This window comes from Labeo rohita, chromosome 7, assembly GCF_022985175.1.
Source record: "Labeo rohita strain BAU-BD-2019 chromosome 7, IGBB_LRoh.1.0, whole genome shotgun sequence".
Classification (NCBI taxonomy): domain Eukaryota; kingdom Metazoa; phylum Chordata; class Actinopteri; order Cypriniformes; family Cyprinidae; genus Labeo; species Labeo rohita.
Window position 1 is genome coordinate 9,710,996 of NC_066875.1, and position 22,076 is coordinate 9,733,071.

Below are 22,076 nucleotides of genomic sequence, written 5' to 3' on the forward strand. Positions count from 1 at the left end.
AAGCTGCCACTCCCATTACAACAACTGAATGCATCCCACAGATAATCTAAAGACACTCAAGAGGATTGACTTCATTTAGGCCACTCAAAACACTCTCACACTCTGTAGCGCAGCCGTTCAGGGCTTCCTTTTGTGTCTCCGCACTGTAATCCAGGAAAAATGTCCTATTTCTGGTGTAGGCTAAGCGGTGAGCCACTTAGCAGTACAGGACATGAGTCTGAAACCAAAAGAGGAAATAAGGAAAATGAGCGTTGGTGTAATTTTCTGGATGGCCTGCACAGTATAAAGGTGATGACAGAGTGCCAAAACACTTGGAAGGCAACCAAATACAATACTGTCCTAATGATATGATGACAGGCTCATTGTTATTGAGAGTGATGTATGAAGTGGAATAAAACATGACGCACACAGATATGTTATTTTTTTTAAATTTTCTAAGTATTACACGACCCACCCACTGACATTTTTTGGATCGTATGATGCTTGTTACGTACAAAAATATCAAGAATTTTCTCAGTACGGCAAGCTGCAATTTGATTGGCTGGCTTCATGCAGTTTCCAGCAGTCAAAGTGCAGGAGTTGATCAGTCCACCAGGAAACTAATTTGTGTGTACATGTCTCCAGGCTACAATGAGCACAAGTAGTTGTTGATGTTAAAACTGATGTATTAGCACCGTTTCATGTAATTCCTTTCTTTAGTGAAAGGTATTCTGAGTTCAATCCAAGAAAAACACTTACTGTAAGTTACTTAAGTACTTTGAGTGAATCATATGACATTTAAAAACATGAAGCTTTCTTAGAGGCCCTTAAATGCACATTGTGAGATCTTTATCTCAAAGCAACAGTCGTGTTGTTGTTAAACAACAACAGTTTTGTTAATGGAAATAAAGCCAGAGTAGAATAAGATTTAAATATTAGATGAAAAACTGAAAGTGAAATGGAAAAAGTGCAGAAGCATTAAAGGAGAAATCCACTTCCAAAACAGAGATTCACATATAATGTACTCACCCCCTTGTCATCCAAGATGTTCATGTCTTTCTTTCTTCATTCATAAAGAAATTGTTTTTTTGAGGAAAACATTTCAGCATTTTTCTCCATATAATGGACTGCTATGGTGCCTCGATTTTGAACTTCCAAAATGTAGTTTAAATGCGGCTTCAAATGATCCCAAATGCGGTTGTAAACGATCCCAGCTGAGGAAGAAGGGTCTTATCTAGCGTAACGAACGGTTATTTTCATTAAAAAAATACAATACAATTTTTAATCTTTTTAAACGCTCGTCTTGCCTTTCTCTCCCTGAACTCTGTGTATTCTGGTTGAAGACTGTTAGGGTATGTCGAAAAACTCCAATCGTATTTTCTCTCTCAACTTCAAAAATCATTTCAAAATCATCCTACATCCTACAAGTACTGACTCAGTCTTTGCAAAGGAAACATGCAAAGAAGATCAAAGACCCTTAACAAAAAACATAAAACAGCGATATAGGACGATTTTGAAGTTGAGGGAGAGATGGGAGTTTTTTGACATACCCTAACTGTCATGATCCGGAACAAAAACAGTCCAGTCAGAGTAAGACAAGATGAGTATTTGACATTAAAAAATGTATATAAATTGTATTATTTTTATTAAAATAACAGATCGTTACCCTTCTTTCTCGGCTGGGATCGTTTACAACCTCATTTGGGATCGTTTGAAGCCGCATTTAAACTGTATTTTGGAAGTGCAAAATCGGGGCACCATATCAGTCCCTTATATGGAGAAAAAATGCTGAAATGTTTTCCTCAAAACACATAATTTCTTTACGACTGAAGAAAGAAAGACATGAACAACTTGGATGACAAGGGGGTGAGTACATTATATGTTAATCTTTGTTTTGGAAGTGGACTTCTCCTTTAAACTAACATTTAAAATGAATATTAAAATGATAACTTAAAATTTGAAAATCAAAGATTATTCAAAATATGTTAATAATAAAAAAAAAAAAGTGTGTGTTTATTTTAGCTGGAGTCACAGTCATAGCTTAGCGGTGATGTACTGCATTCACAGAGAGACTATGACATATGTAGCTGATGTGTCTTTGGTCATCAGTGATTTTGAAGGAGTATAGGGTGGAGGCTGGCACTGACCTCAGCGAAATCACAAAGTACTCAGGCAGGATGACTGTGTCTAGTGGTGTTAGTCAGACTAAACCCACTTCACCGCCGGGGATTTACAGTGTCCAAAACAACCACACAACATGTTTCTAAGTAACATTTTTGTAGTCACCAAAAGTGAAGTGAAGCTGTGACTCAACCCAGGCTGATGTCTGCAACACTCTCAAGTTTTGTGGCACAGTCACAGCCACCAATAAGCTTTAACTCAGGAGTGTGTGTATGCAAAATGAATGTAGAATAACTGTTTTCTATGTGAATATATTTTAAAATGTAATTTATTCCTGCGATCAAAGCTCAAATCATAACTTCATTCACATGAACCTTGAGAAGTAATTCTATTTATTATGATTTTCTTGTTAAAAAAAAATTTTTTTTCTTCTTATTATTATTTAAAACAGTTGAGCACATTTTTTCAGGATTCTTTGATGAATAGAAAGAAAAGATCAGCATTTAAATGAAATAAAAAGCTTTTGTAACATTATACACTATATCATTCAAAAGCTTGGAGTCAGTATCATTTTTAATTTAATTAATTTTAATTTTATTTTAATTAATACTTTTATTTAGCAAAGGTGCTTTAAACTGAACAAAAGTGTTGATAAAGACATTTACAATGTTGCAAAAGATTTCTATTTCAGATAACTTTCTATTTTTCAAAGAAACCTAAAAAAATTCTACTAATGAATATAATATATAATGAATATATATTTACTAGTGAATATATTTTAAGGTAATTTATTCCTCTGATGCAAAGCTGAATTTTTCTGAATAGCATCATTACTTCAGTCTTCAGTGTTACATGAAATAATTCTATTATAAGTCTATTGTAAATCTTTAATAAATAAAAAGTTTAAAAAAAGAGAAATTTTTCTTTCTTTTTTTTGAAAGAAGTTAATACTTTTTTTCCCCAAGGTTGAGCTGAGACTTATATTGTTAGAGACGATTTCTGTTTTGAATAAATGCTGCTCCTTCTAACTTTTTATTCATCAAAAATATTGAAGAGTATCACAGGCTCAACAAAAAAAAAAAAAAAAAAAAAAAAAAAAAAATTAAGCAGCACAACTGTTTCCAACATTGATGATAAAAGTAATAAATCCAGTGTTTCCAACATTGATAATAAAAGTAATAAATGATTTCTGAAGAAGGTGACACTGAAGACTGGAGTACTCGCTGATGAATATTCACCTTTGCATCACAGGAATAAATTATATTTTAAAATATATTAAAATAGAAAACCATTATTTTAAACTGTAATAATACTTCACAATATTGCATTTTTTCTGTATTTTTGATCAAGTAAATGCAGCCTTGAAAGAGACTTCTTTAAAAAAAGCTTCTTTTTGAACAGCAGGATATATACACACATGTACAGCTGGTCAAAAGTTTGGAATAATTAAGAATTTTAAAGTCTTTTATGCTCATCAAGGCTTTTTTTTTAATTTTAAAATACAGTAAAACAGTTGTGTTTTGAAGTATCGTTAGTGTAATAGAACGATTTTCTATAGTAATTTAGTAGTATAGCTTAAAATGTGATGTATTCCATACATTTAAAATCGGTAAATTATTATACATAATAGAAAATAACAAAATTAATAAAAAAAAATTTTTCAGGGGATACATCAAGTAAATATTTAAGGTCAAAAGGGATTCAGTTGACGAAAAAAAAAACGTGGAAATGAACTTACTAACAGATGTGGTACATTACACTCAAGCCTGGTTAAGAGAGGCACCTGAAACTCTGCGGGCACATTGCAAATGCTTTGTTGCTCACATGTGGAGTGGATTATGGTCTTATCACACTGACACTGTTTTGAGAGTATTTCCCCTGTGATGGCTCTCTGGCCAAGAGATAATATTTACCTGATGCGGTCCATTAGAAGCCGTGGCGTGTGATCAGAGCGGGTTGTTGTGTGTTTGTGTGAGTGACAGAATGCTCTAATGCGTTCAGTTCTCAGCCCCTGAGATCAGTTCACAAGCTCTTACACTGAACGCCCTCTGTGGAGCCCATCCAAAATATGTTTGCTAAACGTTCCCCTGTGTCTTATGCCGGGAAAAGCCACAAACTTCCCGTTCCTGCGTTTGATGTCAATTTATTCTCAGTTTAATATGTGTCAGAGCGGATTTCGGTAATTGTGATGAATTCAGCTTCTCAGTCTTTCATTCACTCCCCCGACTTCTCCCTTGAGATCAAGACCTTTAACTCGAGACAAAAGCCTATTGTGTTGTTATTTCATCTGTGGAGGATTTGCCGTTGTTAGTAAGCTGCAATGCATGATGGGGTAGCATACACCATCCTCTTTCATAGCAGGCCTTTCGCAATATAGACACAGTCACCTTAAGGTGATTTATTTAAGCTAATATTATGCGCTTTAAATTCCAATTGCTTATTATCATCCAGATAAAGAAATTTTAAGGCTAATTCTGCAAATGCCAAACAGTGTGAACAGAAAGTGGTTTGACGCCTTATTACAACCAAAGTGGATTAAAGACCGTTATAAAATAAATATCTCAATTATGGCTGTTGATTTACCGTGTTAATTTGGTACAATTAGTTATGAAAAAATTGTAGCATTAAAATTAAAGCATCTAACGCACCACGGCACAGACCTGTACAGTGATTGCAAAAGTATTCATACCCCTTCATTTTTTTTTTTTTTTCATTTTATGTTATGTTGCTGCCTTATGTTAACTGCTTTAAATGACTTTTTTCCCCACATTAATCTACACTCCATGCACCAAAGCAAAAACTGAATTGTCACAACCTGTAAAAACTGAAATAAGTGCATTGCATAAATATCCTCAGTACTTAGCTGAAGCACCTTTTCAGCCTCAGGTCTTTTTGGGTGTGATGCAACAGGTTTTGCATCTGCATTTGGCAATTCTTCTCACCTCTTCACCTCTCAAGATCCGTCAGGTTGGATAGAGGCAGATGCACATTTTCAGGTTTCTCCAGAAATGTTTGATTGAGTTCAAGTCCAGGGCATTCACAGAGTTGTCTTTAAGCTACTCTAAGCTGTGTGCATAGAGTCATTGTCCTGTTTGAAGGTAAATGCTCTGCCCAGTCTGAGGTTCTGAATGCTCTGGACTGGGTTTTCATTAAGGCTGTCTCAATATTTTGGTGCATTGAGCTTTTCTTCTACTCTGACAAGTCTCTCATTCCCCACAGCATGAGGCTGCTACCACCACACTTTACTTTTGGGATGGTACTCTGCAGGTGATCAACTGTACTGTGTCCTAATAGGAGTGTCCTTTGCTTGTTTTCTCTACATAATCCATTCACAATTAGAAGAAAAATTTTGTTTCTCTAAGAGAACCAAACATCCATGTATGCAGTTTCAAGAATGACAAACGCGAGTGTAAAAGATTACGCGAGTAAATCCGCTAAATTTGCGCAGGTCATTTGACATGACTGACAGTAATAACCGACCGAAACATCTGACAAGACGATGTCAAAAATAGAGCTGTGCATAAATGATTAAGACTAAATTCAGAGTAGCAAATCTACAGCAGTAACACGTTTGTGTTGGTTGAATAAAGGCTATTTAATAGCTTTTACAGTTCAAGATAAAACTGTTATTAAATGTATGTAAAAAATGTAGTTATTAAATTAAATCTAAAATATTTTAAATTCATATTGTCTAGCTGTCACCATTTAAATGTACAGCTACGTGTCTATGTACTCTCCTGGGATTACCAGGCTTAGAATTTAAATTATATGTTGTTAAACAATATGAAACTGAATGTTCATGCTGCTATCATTATTTACAATGTTGCAATTATTATTTTTTCTCAGTTTCTGATGAGAACGAGGCAGGAGAGTAGAATCTCCACCTCCACCCCATTTCAACACATATGAAATGAACTACACCTCAAATTTACGAGCTGGCTTCTCATTTTGTGGAATTTCTAAAGAATGCTCCGTGCATATGGTCAATTCCAAGTGCGTTTTTATGCGTCATGAGGAGAGATTTGAGTTTGGCCACACTGCCATAAAGTCCGGATTGGTGGAGTGTTACAGTGATGTTTGTCCTTCTGTAGGTTACTTCTATCTGCATATATGATCATGGAGCTCAACTAGCGTGACAATCAGGTTCTTGGTCACCAGTATAACCAAAGCCCTTCTCCATTAATTACTCAGTTTGGCCAGAAGGCCAGCTCTAGGAAGAGTCCTGGTTGTTTCAAACTTTTTATATTAAGGGTAATGGAGGCTACATGTTTCTGTGAACTTTCAATGCAGCAGAAATTTTTCCGTGGGGGTTCTGGTTTTCTTGGTTTTTGCACTGGTATGCATTTTCAGCTGTTATACCTTCAATCATACTTATTCAAATAAATTAGCCATATATTAACTCCACTCGAAGTGCAGTAACATCTACAAGCAATATGAATGCTCCTGAGCTAAATTTCAACTGTCCCAGATAAGGATATGAATACTTATGGAATGGAATCATTTCATTTTTTTATTTTTAATAAATTTGCTTTTTTTTTTATAAAGTTGTTAAACTTTTTTTTTTTTTTTTTTTTACTTTTCCACTATGGTGTTTGTAGATTGTAAAAAAAAAAAAAAAAAAAAAAAAAAGGAAGTAGTTTAAAGCAGTTTAACATAAGGCAGCAACATAACAAAACATGAAAAATGTGAATACTTTTGCAAGGCACTCTATATCTTTTTACATTGTATAATTCAAGATATGAAGGCAAGAAATGCCTCTGTATTGGTTTTTGTCTCATGTTTGTGTAATATGATACAGTTTAGCAATACCGCAGAAGCAGCAAAGTGTTTTTTTTGCCTAAATATCAATCAGCACAATTATAAATGTAATCTTGATTTTATACAACAGTTCAAAAAACAATACGTTAATATTGTTACAGTTTATGCTCAATATTGTCTTTTCTCAATTACCCCAGCAAAAATAGATATTCATTACAGAATGAATCCACATTTTTGAGTGAATTTGAGTGAGCCAGTGACCCATTCATAAAGACAAGTCATTTGCTTTGTTCTTTTCGGGTGATTGAATGAGTTTTAGTTTCATATGTCATTTATTAAAAAGATAATTAAATAAATTCTTTCATATTTAGGTATTCAGTAAACCTGTTAATGCCCATTTAAAACCCATGAATTGCATAGAATTATTTATGCAATTCTAATTCCAGTGTAAATGCATTAATTCCACCTCAGTTTATGCAAATATATGTAAATGCCTCTTCAGATGCAGCTTCTGAAAATAATGTTGTGGCCACAATGCAGACTTAAACATTTGTGTCGTATTTCTTTCGAAACCTGTTTTTGTATTGTCCATTTAATATATTCACATTTAACACTATAATGACATTTTTTGGGTATTTTCTCAGCTCAAATTGATGTCATTCGATTGATTAATTGGCACAACATGAAGTAATTAGATTAAAATTTTTAATTGCTTGACAGCCCAGATAAATAAATAAATACCTGCTACAAAGGTGTTTATAACAAATCATGTTGCTTATGTTAATTATTTCAAAGGCCCTCATTTTTGAAACACAGTCGTGCTAACAGTGCTTTTGGAAAACACGCCCCTTTGCATGATATGTGAATCTCAGCAGATTTTAATGGCAGCTGTTTCCTGCAGTTACAGGAATGTTGAGTATCAAGAAGTTTGGCAGTCCATCCTGACCATTTTCTCCATGTCTGTTTCAAGTTTTTTGGCTTCAGCGGTCCTGTGATAGCCGTGAAGTATTGCTGTGTCTTTGACTGCGCAGGAAGAGTTGAGGTGACACTTTAACGGTTGATTTTTGTCCTCGTCTGACCCGCTTTCCTGGAGCCTCCAGGCCTCTTCCATTTAGTGTGCGGAGCAGATGATGAATTTCTGAAGTACCGTTCATTAATATGTCAGAGGAGTAGCTGTGCAACATCCACTTGATGTTTGGCAAGTGCTGGTTCATCTTGAAGGGCTAAATAGACTTTTCCAACACGGGTTCCAGAGGCCATTTGTAAAGTTATCTCTGTGTTTGACATAACCTTTTCTAGACATTCAAGACATTACTTAACATAGCTCGCTAGATGCGTCACGATGGCTGCGAGCACACATGGACCGTTACAGTAGCTCACGGCTGTCAGCTGTACGGCAGCGGTGCCGCCCTACCCAGAATTCCATTCGTCTGTGCCGGAACGGCTTGTCCTTGGTTCCCCCGAGAGCCGTAAAACCCACTCTGAAAGTCTGACTCATAACAGGGCGGTGTGTGTCTGGTGCACTTGGCTGTGAGATTGACCTCTGGAGCGGCCGTGGGTGCCGGCAGCGAGCGCTGTCCCTCCAGACGGACCTCGGCAGCTCGTTCCACTGAGGAATTTGTTTACTTGTGGTGGAGCTACAAATAACGAGAGCGTTTGTGTACAACTGAATAACTTCCTGCTCTCCAGGCAAGCATGTAACAAAAACAGGCCGAAAGGGGATGTAGTGGACACTTACAACAGATTTCGTGTGGTCCTACAAAACGTTTATTTATTTATTTATTTATTTATTTTCTTGTTGCAGTCCTCTTCTAATGTTAGTCAAGGTGGCTTGCATCAAATTTTTTTGTAATTATTTTTCGTAACAATTTTTCACCTTCTCACTGACCCTTACAGCAGTCTGCTTTTAAGACTTCTACAGTATGTGAATGCACTGTTATGGCCAACATCTTCACACATTTACAGTTGTGGGTTTGTTGGCTTGTCAAACATGTTTTTTTTTTCTGCCTTGGTTTTTTTTTTTTTGCATATTTTTAAACAGTTTAAAGGGATAGTTCACCCGGAAATGAAAATTCTGTCATCAATTACCCACCCTCAGGACATTGTAAAAATAGTCCATGTGACATTTTTGCGTGAGCTAACTAAATATGAAAAAATAATGCTGAAGTCCTGTTATTTAAAATGTAAAGCATGTGTACACCCCTTTTTATTAAATAATCTCTAAAGTTTTCAGTGGCAGCCATTATATGTCAAAGTGGGCTTCAATTGAAAATCAAGTTGAATTGTTCATTTTGGTTATTTTTCCTAACCGTCAGCTGACGCTCATTAACAGTGTATTGCCAAGAATTTGGCGATACGATACGTATCACGATTCAGGTGTTGAGATGTGATATGTTGCCATACATTGCAATACTGTAAACAAGGCGATATATTGGGATATTTCTTATTTTATGAATAGGACATAATTTTAGGAAAGCTGTAATTAAGAACACACCACCATATGCAAACCATTCAATGTTATTGAATCACTTTTTGTGCAGTATGAGTAAAGGGGGAAAGTAAAGTGCTTGCAAGATTCTTTGGTTATTAAATGTATAAAATGTAAGCTTTTATAAACAGACCATATATATTTTTAGACCCTGCTTTACAATTCAAGTTTACAATTGTAACCATGTCGGAAAATTTTGATCTGAACTTAAGAATTACGTCTGCTTAATATCAATAAAAAATGAAGTGCTTACAGGATTCCTAAAGAAAACAAAAGAGTTGTAAAACAATATAATAAATACAGATACTGGACATTCTAAGAAACTTTTTGTTCTGAGAATTCCACAAGTTTTGGATTTCGCAAGTTTGTAATTTATAATTATACTCCGCGTGGAACCGCCGAGACCGCAACCCGAGCACAAAACAGCCCCACCATGAGAGAAAGCTGCTGTTCCACTGCTTGCCGCGTCCTGGAGCAAACGTTACCTCAAAAGCCAAAATGACGCCACACTTTACACCGAGGCGGGAACAGGAAGTATTCTTTCACCCTCTATTAATTAGTGGTGTCACTGTTTAAGTTCAGAGATAAGAAGACTGCAATCTAGCGGTCAGGATATACGCTCAAAACGAAGCAACTGTCATGAATCTTTTTTTTTTTTTTTTTTTAATATCGATATTCCATTTTTGAGAATCGATACAGTATCGCCAAACAAAATATCGCGATTATTGGAAGAAAAACATAATAAACTTAGGCTATATATAATAAATGAATAGGCCTATATGATAATTTTTTTTTTACTTAATTAACAAAAAGAAAAAACAAGTACAAGTGCAACAAGTAGCTAGTATGCAGATTTTAGTTCATTTTTGTGCTGTGCGAAATGAAGGTGGCAGAAAGCGGTATCCTATTTTTCTTTGTTTTACGAAAGCACAAAGATTTGTTTTTATTTTGAATAATAACCTGACAATGGAGCCTTTCCATTATAATAATAAAATACAGTCAGCCAAATATATGGAAGAAATCACACTGCTTAATCGTTATCACTGTACTGCCGTGATATTATGCCAAACTATTTGTTTTATGTGGATATTGGAATGTGAGTTAAGTACAAAACCAGGTTTACATAATAAATATTTTGGCATTCAAATACATCTCGAATACGGAAACATTTGGATTTGTGTCGTATGAGAGACCCAACGATAGTTTGTTTCGCTTTAGCCTAAATGAATTAGTTTTGGCTTGTTGTTTATATAGCCTACCTCCTTAATTTTTCATTCTTGTGCTTTTCTGAATACTGTTAAACTGAAAGGATTTTTTTTATGGAGTGAGGGGAACTAAAATAGCCTAGCCTATGTTTGTAGTGCTTGTAAACATTTTGCGTGTATTTTTGAATGTATTGATAAAGTGTGACTTAACGTTATAGGCCATTATAAATGACCTTTAACCCGTTTAATTGATTGTATTAATCAGTCAAAAAAAAAATTTCTGTCGGGTAACAGGTTAAAATGAACATCCCTAGTTGAAACTTTGTTATTAAGCAAGCAAATAAGTTTGAAAAAATTTTATGCCACTTTGGCATAGCATATTTATTTCTTTTTGATATATTGATTGATTTTTTTTTTTTTTTTTTTTTTTTTTTTTTTTCATTTATTTCATCTCTTTGGTTTAAGTGGAAGTGCTAGTCCTCCATAAATTTATGCCACCTCTCTTATGCTGTTTATTTTTCCTGTGTTCACAGGCTTTTGGAAACGCTAAAACAGCCCACAATAACAATTCTAGCCGTTTTGGGAAGTTCATCCAGGTGAACTATCAGGAAAGTGGCACTGTTAGAGGGTAAGAGAGCTGCATGTGTTTCTGTCTGCAGTGTTGTAGAGATGTTTGGAACGCATCTCTAATTTGGTGTTTGTTCTTATCCAGGGCATATGTGGAGAAATACCTGCTGGAGAAGTCCCGGCTCGTCTATCAGGAGCACAATGAAAGGTAGAAGATCTTGTATGATTTGTTGATGCTGTTGTATATTCATTTCAGCGGGTAAGAAATTATGCCATCTACTGAATTAAAATATTTTGCAATTATTTTACTGGGCTAGACAACGGTTTATTTAAACTAGTGTAGATTTGGTAGAAGCTTGTGTGAAAATAAATCCAGTAGTGAACATGTGGGAATCATTTCTCCACAGTGTTCAGTGTTGTCAGAGTAATTGTTCAGTTTATATGTGTGAATCTCAGCTTTATCTACTGGCTCCCATTACCAGTCCCACTGGTTTCATGGTATGAGGGTTTATGAAGGAAATAGACCATAATTTCCTTGTCTTTGGGATATAAATCTCAGCATTCATACTTTAGTATTGGGGACGTGTTTTATCAAACTGAAACCAGCTTAACATCATATGATGCAAAACAATCAGTAAAGCGATCTCTGTCATTCTCAGTTAAACTTGTCATTCTGCAAGTTAAACATACAATGACTTGAATGCACTTCTTTTTTGATGAACATATTTTAATGCAGAAATTAAAAACTTTGACATTTGAAAATGTTGATATTTTTTGAGGTATAAAGGAAAAAAATGTAGGATGGTACAAGTGTCCTGATTGTGCATTTAAACATTAAAATGTCTTCAGTGGCTGCAGCTGTGGATAGTAGTGTTTTCACATGTTCACGCACATGAAGACTTCCTATAAACCTGTTGTGGCTGTTTAAGAATCCTTGTTAAGGTAGTAGTTAGTTAGTTGTACATGCACTACCAGTCAAAGGTTTTTGGACAGTAAGATATTTAATGTTTTTAAAGAAGTCTCTTCAGCTCGCCAAGCCTGCATGTATTTTATCCAAAATACAGCAAAAGCAGTAATATTGTGAAATATTTTTACTATTTAACATAACTGCTTACTATTTGAATATATTTTTAAAATGTAATTTATATCTGTGATAAAGCTATATTTTCAGCATCATTACTCCAGTCTTTAGTGTCACATGATCTTTCATAAATCATTCTAATATGCTGATTTGCTGTTCAAGAAATGCTTTATTATTATTATATTTTTTATCAATATTTAAAACAGTTGAGTAATTTTTTTTCAGGATTCTTTGATGAATAGAAAGATCCAAAAATCAGCATTTATCTGAAAAAAAAGCTTTTGTATTTTATTACACTATACCAATATTCAAAAGCTTTGAGTCAGTATAATTTTTTTTCAAGGATGCTTTAAATTGATTAAAAGTGATGATAGACATTTATAATGTTACAAAAGATTTCTGATTTCTGAACTTCCTATTCATCAAAGAAACCTGAAAAATTCTACTCAGCTGTTTTCAGCATAAAAAAAAATAAAAATAAAATAATAATAATAATAAATGTTTTTGAGCAGCAAATCAAAATAATAGAATGATTTCTGAAATATCATGAGACTGGAGTAATGATGCTAAAAATTCAGATTTAAAGTAACAGGAATAAATATAATTTTAAATCATATTCAAAAAGAAAGCAGTTATTTTAAGTAGTAAAAACATTTCAAAATGTTGCTGTTTTTGCTGTACTTTAGATCAAATAAATGCAGGGTTGGTAAGCAGAAGAGACTTATTTAAAAAACATTCAAAATCTTACTGTTCAAAAACTTTTGACTGGTAGTGCAATCCAAGCTGATCCCATCTGGACCAAACTGCAACCCTTTATGTATTTATAGGCGTGTATGTGTGTTCATACTGCGCCTGATGTTACAATGGTTTGTTTTCTAGGAATTACCATGTGTTTTACTACCTGCTGGCAGGAGCGAGTGAAGAGGAGAGGACCGCGTTCCACCTCAAAAAGCCTGAAGAATACCATTACCTCAATCAGGTACGGCCTGACACTTCTGCATGCACCATACTCACCATCAGCAACTCTATTTACTACTGGTATTAACATTCATCTCAGATGATCTGGTCGTAAGTGGTCAGCCGAGACACATGGCCATTCACATCTGGCGTTAACATGTGTCTCCTGTGACCGCTTGTGATCGAATTTCATTGAGGGAAGGGTCTCTGATTTAATGACCACCTACATCACTTACTATGTCAGCGTGTCACTGCATGTTGATGTCAGGCTTACGGAAGATGTTCCGTGAAGCCTTGTGCACATTTTTGTGAGGGCATTTTCAAATTTTCATTTGCTTGAATGTTTTCTTTTCAAGCCTAGCTGAGAAAATGTAAAACAAAAAAACAAACAAAAAAAAAACCAAAAAGCACCTTTTTTGCCTCCATAAGTAGCATGTGTATATTTGCAGCAATAGTCAACAATACATTGTATGGGTCAAAATTTAATAAATGTTTTATGCCAAAATTCATTGGGATATTAAGTAAAGATCATGTTCCATGCATTCTACCGTAAATATATAAAAGCTTAATTTTTGATTAGTAATACGCATTGCTAAGAACTGCATTTGGACAACTTTAAAGGCGATTCTCTCAGTATTTTGATGATTTATTTATTTATTTATTTATTTTCAGATTTCAGATATTCAAATAGTTGTATCTTGGCCAAATATTGTCATATCCTAACAATCAATGGAAAGCTTATTTATTCAGCTTTCAGAAGATGTATAAATCTCAATTTCACAAAACTGACCCTTATGACTAGTTTTATGGTCCAGGGTCACATGTGTGTTTTTTATCATCTTCAAGGGAGAAGAAAAAAAAAGAAAATTCTTTTCTTTTCAGAATTTTCAGAATTCAGAAAAATTTGAATCCACTGATCTATATGATCTATATCCACTATATCTGTGGCTAATGAATCACTGTTTTTAACCAAAACTGTACAAAAGCATACAAAATAACTGATAATCAGCACTTCCTGCAGACTGAGGTGTTTTTTGCCCGGTCTTTATGAAATCCACAACCTAACTTTTTTTTTCAGGTGCGGGTAGAGTGTTTCACTGTCCTCTGAAATGATTGTTTTATAGTAAAAGCTACACATTGCGTTGTCATTGTCTTTTTACAGTTTAATGAACTGGTGTCAGAAAAATTTAAATGGATAGTTCACCCAAAAATAAAAATTCTGCCATTAATTACTCACCCTCATGTCGTTCCAAACCCATAAAACCTTCACTCATGTTCAGAACACACATTGAAATATTTGTGATGAAATCCGAGAACTCTCTGACCCTGCATAGACTGCAATGCAACTGACACGTTAAAGGCTCAGAAAGGTAGTAAGGACAGCGATTAAAATAGTCCATGTGATCAGTGGTTCAACCTTAATTTTATGAAGCTATGAGAAAAATTTTTTTGTGTGCAAAGGAAAAAAAAAAAAAGGACTCCATTCAACAATATCTTCTCTTCTCTGTCAGTCGTAAGATTAAGGTCTTACGGGTTTGGAACAACATGAGGGTGAGTAATTAATGACAGAATTTTCATAATTCTGTGAACTATCCCTTTAAGGTGCAGTACTGCTACCTACTATGATAGAATGCCATCCACGTAGTGTTACCTGTGTGTGTAGTATTAATATGATATCAATATTTTTTTAATTTTTCTTAATACCACACTCTAGTCAGGACCATGGCGTACTGCCTCTGCTGTTAAAATCAGCAAAGCTTTGTTGTGAAAATTGGATGGCAGCATTTTTTTGTGTGTGTGCCCTTGTGGAGTCAGTTTTTGTCATGAGTGCGTGTCAGGCAGCTGCTCTCTGAGGCTGTAACAGCCCCATTGACGGATTCACTCTCACTGGGCAAACAGGAAGGAGGGGAAAATGGAGGAAACAGATTCCACAGTTCATTCCTTTCAGCTGGCCCAGTGGTCTCGCACACAGAGACGTTTCAAAACCTAATCCCCTCACAGAAAGCAGCCCTGTGCTCCTAACATGCCCCTCATTTCCATAACACACACCTGCCTCATGCTTTTGTTTCTGTGTGAAAAGCTGCTGCATGCAGCCGTCCAGTACTTTGTGTGTGTGTAACTCTTTTGTCTTATGAAATGTTCAGTAATCTTAACACTTAACACTGTATGTGTTAATGAATGTGTACGTTTTCATTCGTCTAATATGTCTGTTTGTATATCTTACAGTACACTGCAAACAAAATTAGAAAACGTTCTTAAAACAGCAAATTTCAGTCTGATTTGCTAGCTTTCACATCACACACTGAAAATATCAAAACTGCTAGTGGGTTTTCGGTTGACTAGACAGTCATCATGACCCACTCCTACTCAGTAATTTTGACCAGTGTTAAGACAGTCGCTTGTGCAGTTCTTGGGGTTTCACATACAGAGGATCTCTGTTGTCTTCAGCCAAGAGTCCCTTTTTTTTGTCCTTGATCTCGTGTGTCCATCTGGCTGCTGGCTGTACACACAAACTCCTCTGTGCAGTTACATATTCAGCAGGAAAAACAAAAATATCAACTACGCACAAAACTCCAAGTGAGCTAAGAAACTCAATACGGAAGAAACTTTAGAGGTGTGAATTCTTGTCATTTTTTTCAAGTACCATTATAGTTGCTCTTTCTTAACTTCCGTCTCTAATGTCTTAAGGCCTCAAAAATGTGGAGAATTCACATAAAAAAAACATTCAGAGAAATATATGCCAGGTTTTGTCTGGCTTTTCAGATTTAATCTAGCCAGCTGTTTTGCTTTGCTAATGGTCAAACCATTTTAAAACAGTTTGTTATTAATACATTAGATGCAACAAACAATTGAGTTTTACATAATTTATTAATTTGTTAATGTATTAATTATATAGAATACATACAAAATTAACCAAGATTAATAAATGCCTTAAAATTTATTGTTATTTCGTGTTAGCTATTAACATATACATGTTAACATACACAGCCTTACTGTAAAGTTTTAGCAGATTTTTTAAAATAAATTAAATACTTTCTTAATTCTATAAATCCTTTGAAAGATAAACATTCATTTCTTCTGGGTATAAAATGTACACATAACACACATAACCCATTTCAGGATCTTTCATCTGAGTGTGTGCCGTCTCTTGTCATAATCTGTTTGGTGTACATGTCATTTTGTGTTTTTACCTTGTCGGAATGGAATGCTACCATACTGCATATGTCAAACTGTTCAGTATTTACTGAGTTTACTGAATGTATTTTTGTTCCCCATTTTTTAAGACATGTGAAACAGTTTGTAGTGTGCAGCAATAAATATTTTTAAACACTTGCTCAATTACAAATGCAACAGTGTTATCTAGGGCTGTCACTAATGATTATTTTGGTACTAGAGTAATCTGTCGATTATTCTGATGATTAATCGAGTAATCGGATTATTATAATTAATTTTTTTGTAGCAATGAAAAAAGACCTAAGTGAACAATTGCAGGCAATATTAATTAGTTCAAATAAAATATCAAGAGCAAGTAATTATATGGTTTTATTGAACACAACTTTTTAAATCCATAATGTATTATTAACAAAAATCACATATATTTAATTGAATCACAGCGATTGTGAATTCACAAAAGCATTTATGCTTTATTATGATTTTAAAATGCAGCCTTGTAATGGCCTAACATAGGCTTATTGGAAATACGTGCCTCTATATACATTTCTGCAAAACTGAAAAAACATACCTATACAGTATATACGAATCACTGCAGTTTTCAGTTTAAATGAAGACTAGAGGCAGTAAAACTCTGACAACTTTTATTCCTTTTCACACAAAGTATTATTTACACACAGAGTTTTGATTAATAAAGCCTCCTTTTCACACAGTTACTTACTTAGAATATTATATTATAGGCCAGTTTTACTAAACAGGGCAAATTAGCACGAGAGAGCAATTCCAAAACACCGCCGATAAGAGGGGAAATTTCTGCAGGTGATTTACTAACAATGTGCAAATTAAAGAACACAGACGCAACATCTCATTTACATATCGACCAACGCAATATACCAAGCGCAGCTCAAATTAGCGTAGTCGCAAATAAAAAATAAAGAAATAAAAAAGCCACAGTACGTTAAAAAAGACCCGGAGGCCAAAAAATGAAAGTTTTCTAGAAGTTTTGACAGACCTGGTATTGCGTGACTCCTAATTGAGGGTTCTAAGTCATCTTTTATTTCCTGAAGCAAATTAAAAATAACATGGCTTGGCAAACGATATGTTCGGATAATGTGTTCTTCTGGCATTCCAAATAAATTAATGACGTTAACAAAAAACGTTGCGTGATTTATTTGAATACTCTCCTCCCATAAATTTTGTGTCTGAAAGGGAAACTCCTACGAATGCATATTCAAAAAAAAAAAACGTCCACGCCTTTTCAGCACTAATTCATCACTGCACGTCTTTAGTAAAACCTGACAGTACAACTTTAAAGCCACTAATCTGTCTGTGCTGACGCAAGCTGTTAGTAAAAATGGCCCTATGGCTTCAAAACAATTTAAACATCCTGCGCGATTTGAAAATTGATACTTTTGAATGTTGTCGTCACATATACAGCTTCATATGCATGAGTTAATTCAGTGGGTTTGCTCGGTAGCTCATGTGATACGGCATTGCACTTGAGCGATGAAGAATGCCCGGAACAAATCCCTTGAAACTACGGTTCGACAAAACAGCTCAAATCCGCATAAAGTTAAAGTAGCATGGCGGTATCAACAAATGCGTTTTTATATCACTTTTGCGTTTGTTAACACTATCGGTTAGGTTTAAGGTTGAGCTTGATGTAGGGCAGTGGTTCTTAAACTTTTTATACCAAGTACCACCTCAGAAAATATTTGTCTCTCCAAGTACCACCATAGTGACCAACAATAAAATACAGTAGTGTAGTAGGCCTAACTATTCAGCTGCAGCTCTGCACAGTTAAAAAATGAGGCAGTTTTATTTCTAATAAAATATTTTTTTGTTGTCAGCCACTTTAACATTGTAAATACACATTAACACTGCACTGTGCTTACAAACAGGTAAATAAAAAATGATTAAATTAAAAAGTTTTGTACCTAAAAGTTAAATAAAAACTGTTCAGTACTTAAATGTAAAAAAAAAAACAAAAAAACTTAAAATTAAAATGTGTTCCCTCTGTTTCACAGACAAGGCTTAAGCCTATTCCCAGACTAAAATGCAAGTCTGAGCTGTTTTAACTGAAAGAAACTTGCACCGATTGACCTTGAAATACTGTTGGTCAGTGGCCTTGTTTCATCTCAACATGCCCACCAGTAATGTCTTTTATAAGGCATGTTTATAAAAATTACTTTAATGTCCTAATTAAACTATGGTCTAATCCTGGCTTAATCTAACCCTGTCTGTGAAACCAGGCCATTGTGTTTTAACATTAATTTATGTTTAATTTAGTGATTCCTCTGAGTACCACTGGTGGTACTCATACCACACTTTCCGACACAATAGAGCCTTAACCTTTAGCAACACGCCCTGGATATTTAAATTCTGAACAGCTGCAATACGTACCTCGAACAGCGTAATAAAAATGCAGCAATACATGCCCGTACCAATGTAATAAAAACGGTCACGGTCACGTATTGAGCGTGTGTTTTAGTGCCACTCTCTGGACATTTCACTTTGAAACTGCTGCAGAACATGCAGTAAGGTACGTCTTTACACTGTTGCAGAAATGTAAATAGAGACACGTATTTCCAATGAGCCTGGGTTGATTTTGCAGGTTACTCAATCAAGGATTTTTTAAAATCGAGCACTCAAACTGTATTGAGGAATCGTGACAGCCCTAGTTTTATCATACTGCAGCTACTGTCTCTAAAATAGTTCAGTTGCATTTTTTTTATCTAGGTTTGTAGAAATGTCAACTTTGGAAAGCCCAGTGCCATAATAAGTTAAGAAAGACATTAAAATTACAGTTAAAATTGATTGATCACACTGGAAATTGGAGGTTAAGTCTACTGCATTGTGGGATATCTCACAGTGTACTCTTGTATACTGCACTTTTTAGCAAATATAGTAGGGCATGCCATGTGTAATTTTGTACTCATTATACTGTACATACTAAAAAAAATAGTACAAGTAGTATGGGAGTATCCCATTCCGAACATAACCTTTGTGTTTCTAACCCAGAGCATGCGGCTATATGTAATGCTTTTGTTCTCCTATTTAAAAACTGCATGTGTTTAACAGGCATTGTGTGGAATGTCGCTCTAATCCCATCTACCTTACTTCCAGATGACAAAGAAACCTCACAGGCTGCACTGGGATAGTTACTATGAGAACGAACCGGTCAGTATTGAAATAATGTGTCGTTGCTGTTCTGAGAAGAGTCACGGGCTCCACAAATCACTTTTCATAACTTTTCCTTTGCACAGTACACCACTCCCATCCTCTGTGTGTGTGGGGCTCGGGATGTAATTAATGTGCTCACTGCATCTCTCTGGCTTTCTCTTAGGCTGCGCATATTGTTTGGTCATTGTGTTTTTGAGGTGTTCCCTGATCTGGCGTCACGCGATTCTTCTGCTTCTATAAATAGTTTGAACTCTGGGCATCTCGGTCAGATCTCTGTTGCCAAGTAAACACTATAGTTGGTTGGATAAGAGTGATAAGAAACAGTACAAACAAGCTTTATTTGCATTGGGAGGGTGCTACGAATGTAAACTCGAGATCTTAGACTCTAATGACACAGAGAACTAATCCCAGGCTTTATTAGCAGATAGTTAAATGGGTTAAATACTACTAAATAATACTGTTGTCACAATACTAAAAATGTAGTAGTTGCATAGTACAAATACCAGTGAATTTCATTTGATAAATGTTAAAAAATGTTAAATCTAATTAGTTACAGCATGTAGCTTTCAAATTATTTTCACATAGTAAATATTGACCAAGTGAAAGAGAGATGAAGATGAAGAAACACAATGCATAGATAAAGAAGCAGGTATATTAGTCTGCATCTACACTCTAATACTTAATGAACAGAACAAAAAATAGTGTAGATTGACCACGTTACCATATTCTCCCTAAATAAGACTATTTACAACTCTGCCTTTAACCCTGCATTTATAAAGCAGTGGTCCCACTTTGAACGGGCAGTTTAGAAAACTTTACAATTCAAATATGAAATAATTTTTATAGTGAAGATTGTATGTTAATGCTCTAAACAAAACAAAACAAAACAAAAAAAAAACTTCCATAGACTTCCATTGAACCATAAAGTGAATTAATGTACGACAGCTAGTGCTGTCAAGCGATTAATCGTGATTAATCACATCCAAAATAAAAGTTATTGTTTAAAATACACACACATACAATATATATTGAAAAAATATTTATATGTAAAATTAATGTTATATATAAATATATTCAAAATATAAACATAACGTATTTATAAAATCTATCCATATATTAATGATTTATATATATATATATATATATATATATATATATATATATATATATACATATATATACACTACCGTTCAAAAGTTTGGGGTCAGTACATTTTTATTGTTTCTTTTTTTTTTTTTTTTTTTTTTTTTTTTTAAAGAATTGAATACTTTTATTCACCAAGGATGTATTAAGTTAATAATTAAAAATTTATTAAAAGTTAATAATAAATAATTTACATTGTTATAAAATATTTATATTTTGAATATAATATAAATATATGTACTTTTTAAACTTGTTATTCATGAAAGAATCCTGAAAAAAAAAAAAAAAAATCACAGGTTCCAAAAAATATTTGGCAGCACAGCTGTTGATATTATCCAACATTGATCATTCTAATAATAAATCCGCATATTAGAATGATTTCTGAAGGATCATGTGACACTTATGACTGGAGTAACAGCTGATAAAAATTCAGCTTTTCATCACAGGAATAAATTCTATTTTAAAGTATGTTAAAATAAAAAACATTATTTTATATTGTAAAAACATTTTGCAATATTACAGTTTTTTTTCTATATTTTTAATCAAATAAATGCAGCCTTAATGAGCATAAGAGACTTCTTTAAAGACTATTACAAGTCTTACTGACCCCAAACTTTTGAACGGTAGTGTGTATATATACACATATATATATATATATATATATATATATATATATATAAATCATTGTCCATGCATGTGTGTGCATTAACCAAATAAATATTCAAATAACCTAATAAATAACAAAAACTTTTATTTTGGATGTGATTAATAACGATTAATCGTTTGACAGCACTAAGGACAACATTTTTCAAACTTGAAGAATGAAGTAAAAATTGTTTATAGTAAATTATTTTAAAAAGTAATATCTTTGTGAATTCCCTAGTGAAAAATAAACTAAAATGTATTTAAAATACATTTATTTCATGCTCAGTATACTACAAATACATTTACATATTATGTACCTAATAAAAAATACCCTGCAGTTGTACTTTTGGTATGCTAAACGGGTATATTTAAAGTCTGCTAAATTGGAACAACTATTTTTGTACTTAATGCACTTTAAATTGTGCGGAAGTAGTGCTGTAGTCCATCTAAAGATATATATTTGATAGTGCTAAAGTAGAACTATTGCAAGTATACTTTAGGTACACTTTAAATATTTTGCATTTACAGACTGATATTATTCAAAAATCATACAATCCTCATCCATAGTGACATTAAAACATATTTTACGCTTAATATTAAGGTAAGCGCATTGTGCACAAGTAGTACTCCAAATATAGTTTAATTACAATTTTTTTAATAACTTTCATATCAGTAAGTCTCAAGCGATATGTGAGTAAATACGTTAACAGACTTAAATCTATTACTTTTTCACTAGGGTTCACATTTTTATAGTGAAGTTCCTGGTCCCTGTTTGATG

General features: G+C 34.1%; 1 protein-coding gene across 6 annotated transcripts in view; it reads left to right on the forward strand.

Annotated features, from left to right (window-relative positions):
* The window catches only part of myo9aa (myosin IXAa), a 153,383-nt gene that overhangs the window by 71,625 nt on the left and 59,682 nt on the right, over positions 1-22,076 (forward strand). For 5 of the 6 annotated variants that reach the window (XM_051114147.1, XM_051114142.1, XM_051114146.1 and 2 more), the window contains exons 3-6: positions 11,085-11,179; positions 11,264-11,326; positions 13,079-13,178; positions 19,454-19,507. In XM_051114147.1, the coding sequence (XP_050970104.1) occupies positions 11,085-11,179; positions 11,264-11,326; positions 13,079-13,178; positions 19,454-19,507 (312 nt within the window). The remainder of the gene's footprint in view (positions 1-11,084; positions 11,180-11,263; positions 11,327-13,078; positions 13,179-19,453; positions 19,508-22,076) is intronic. The other variant, XM_051114144.1, reaches the window with a different exon arrangement.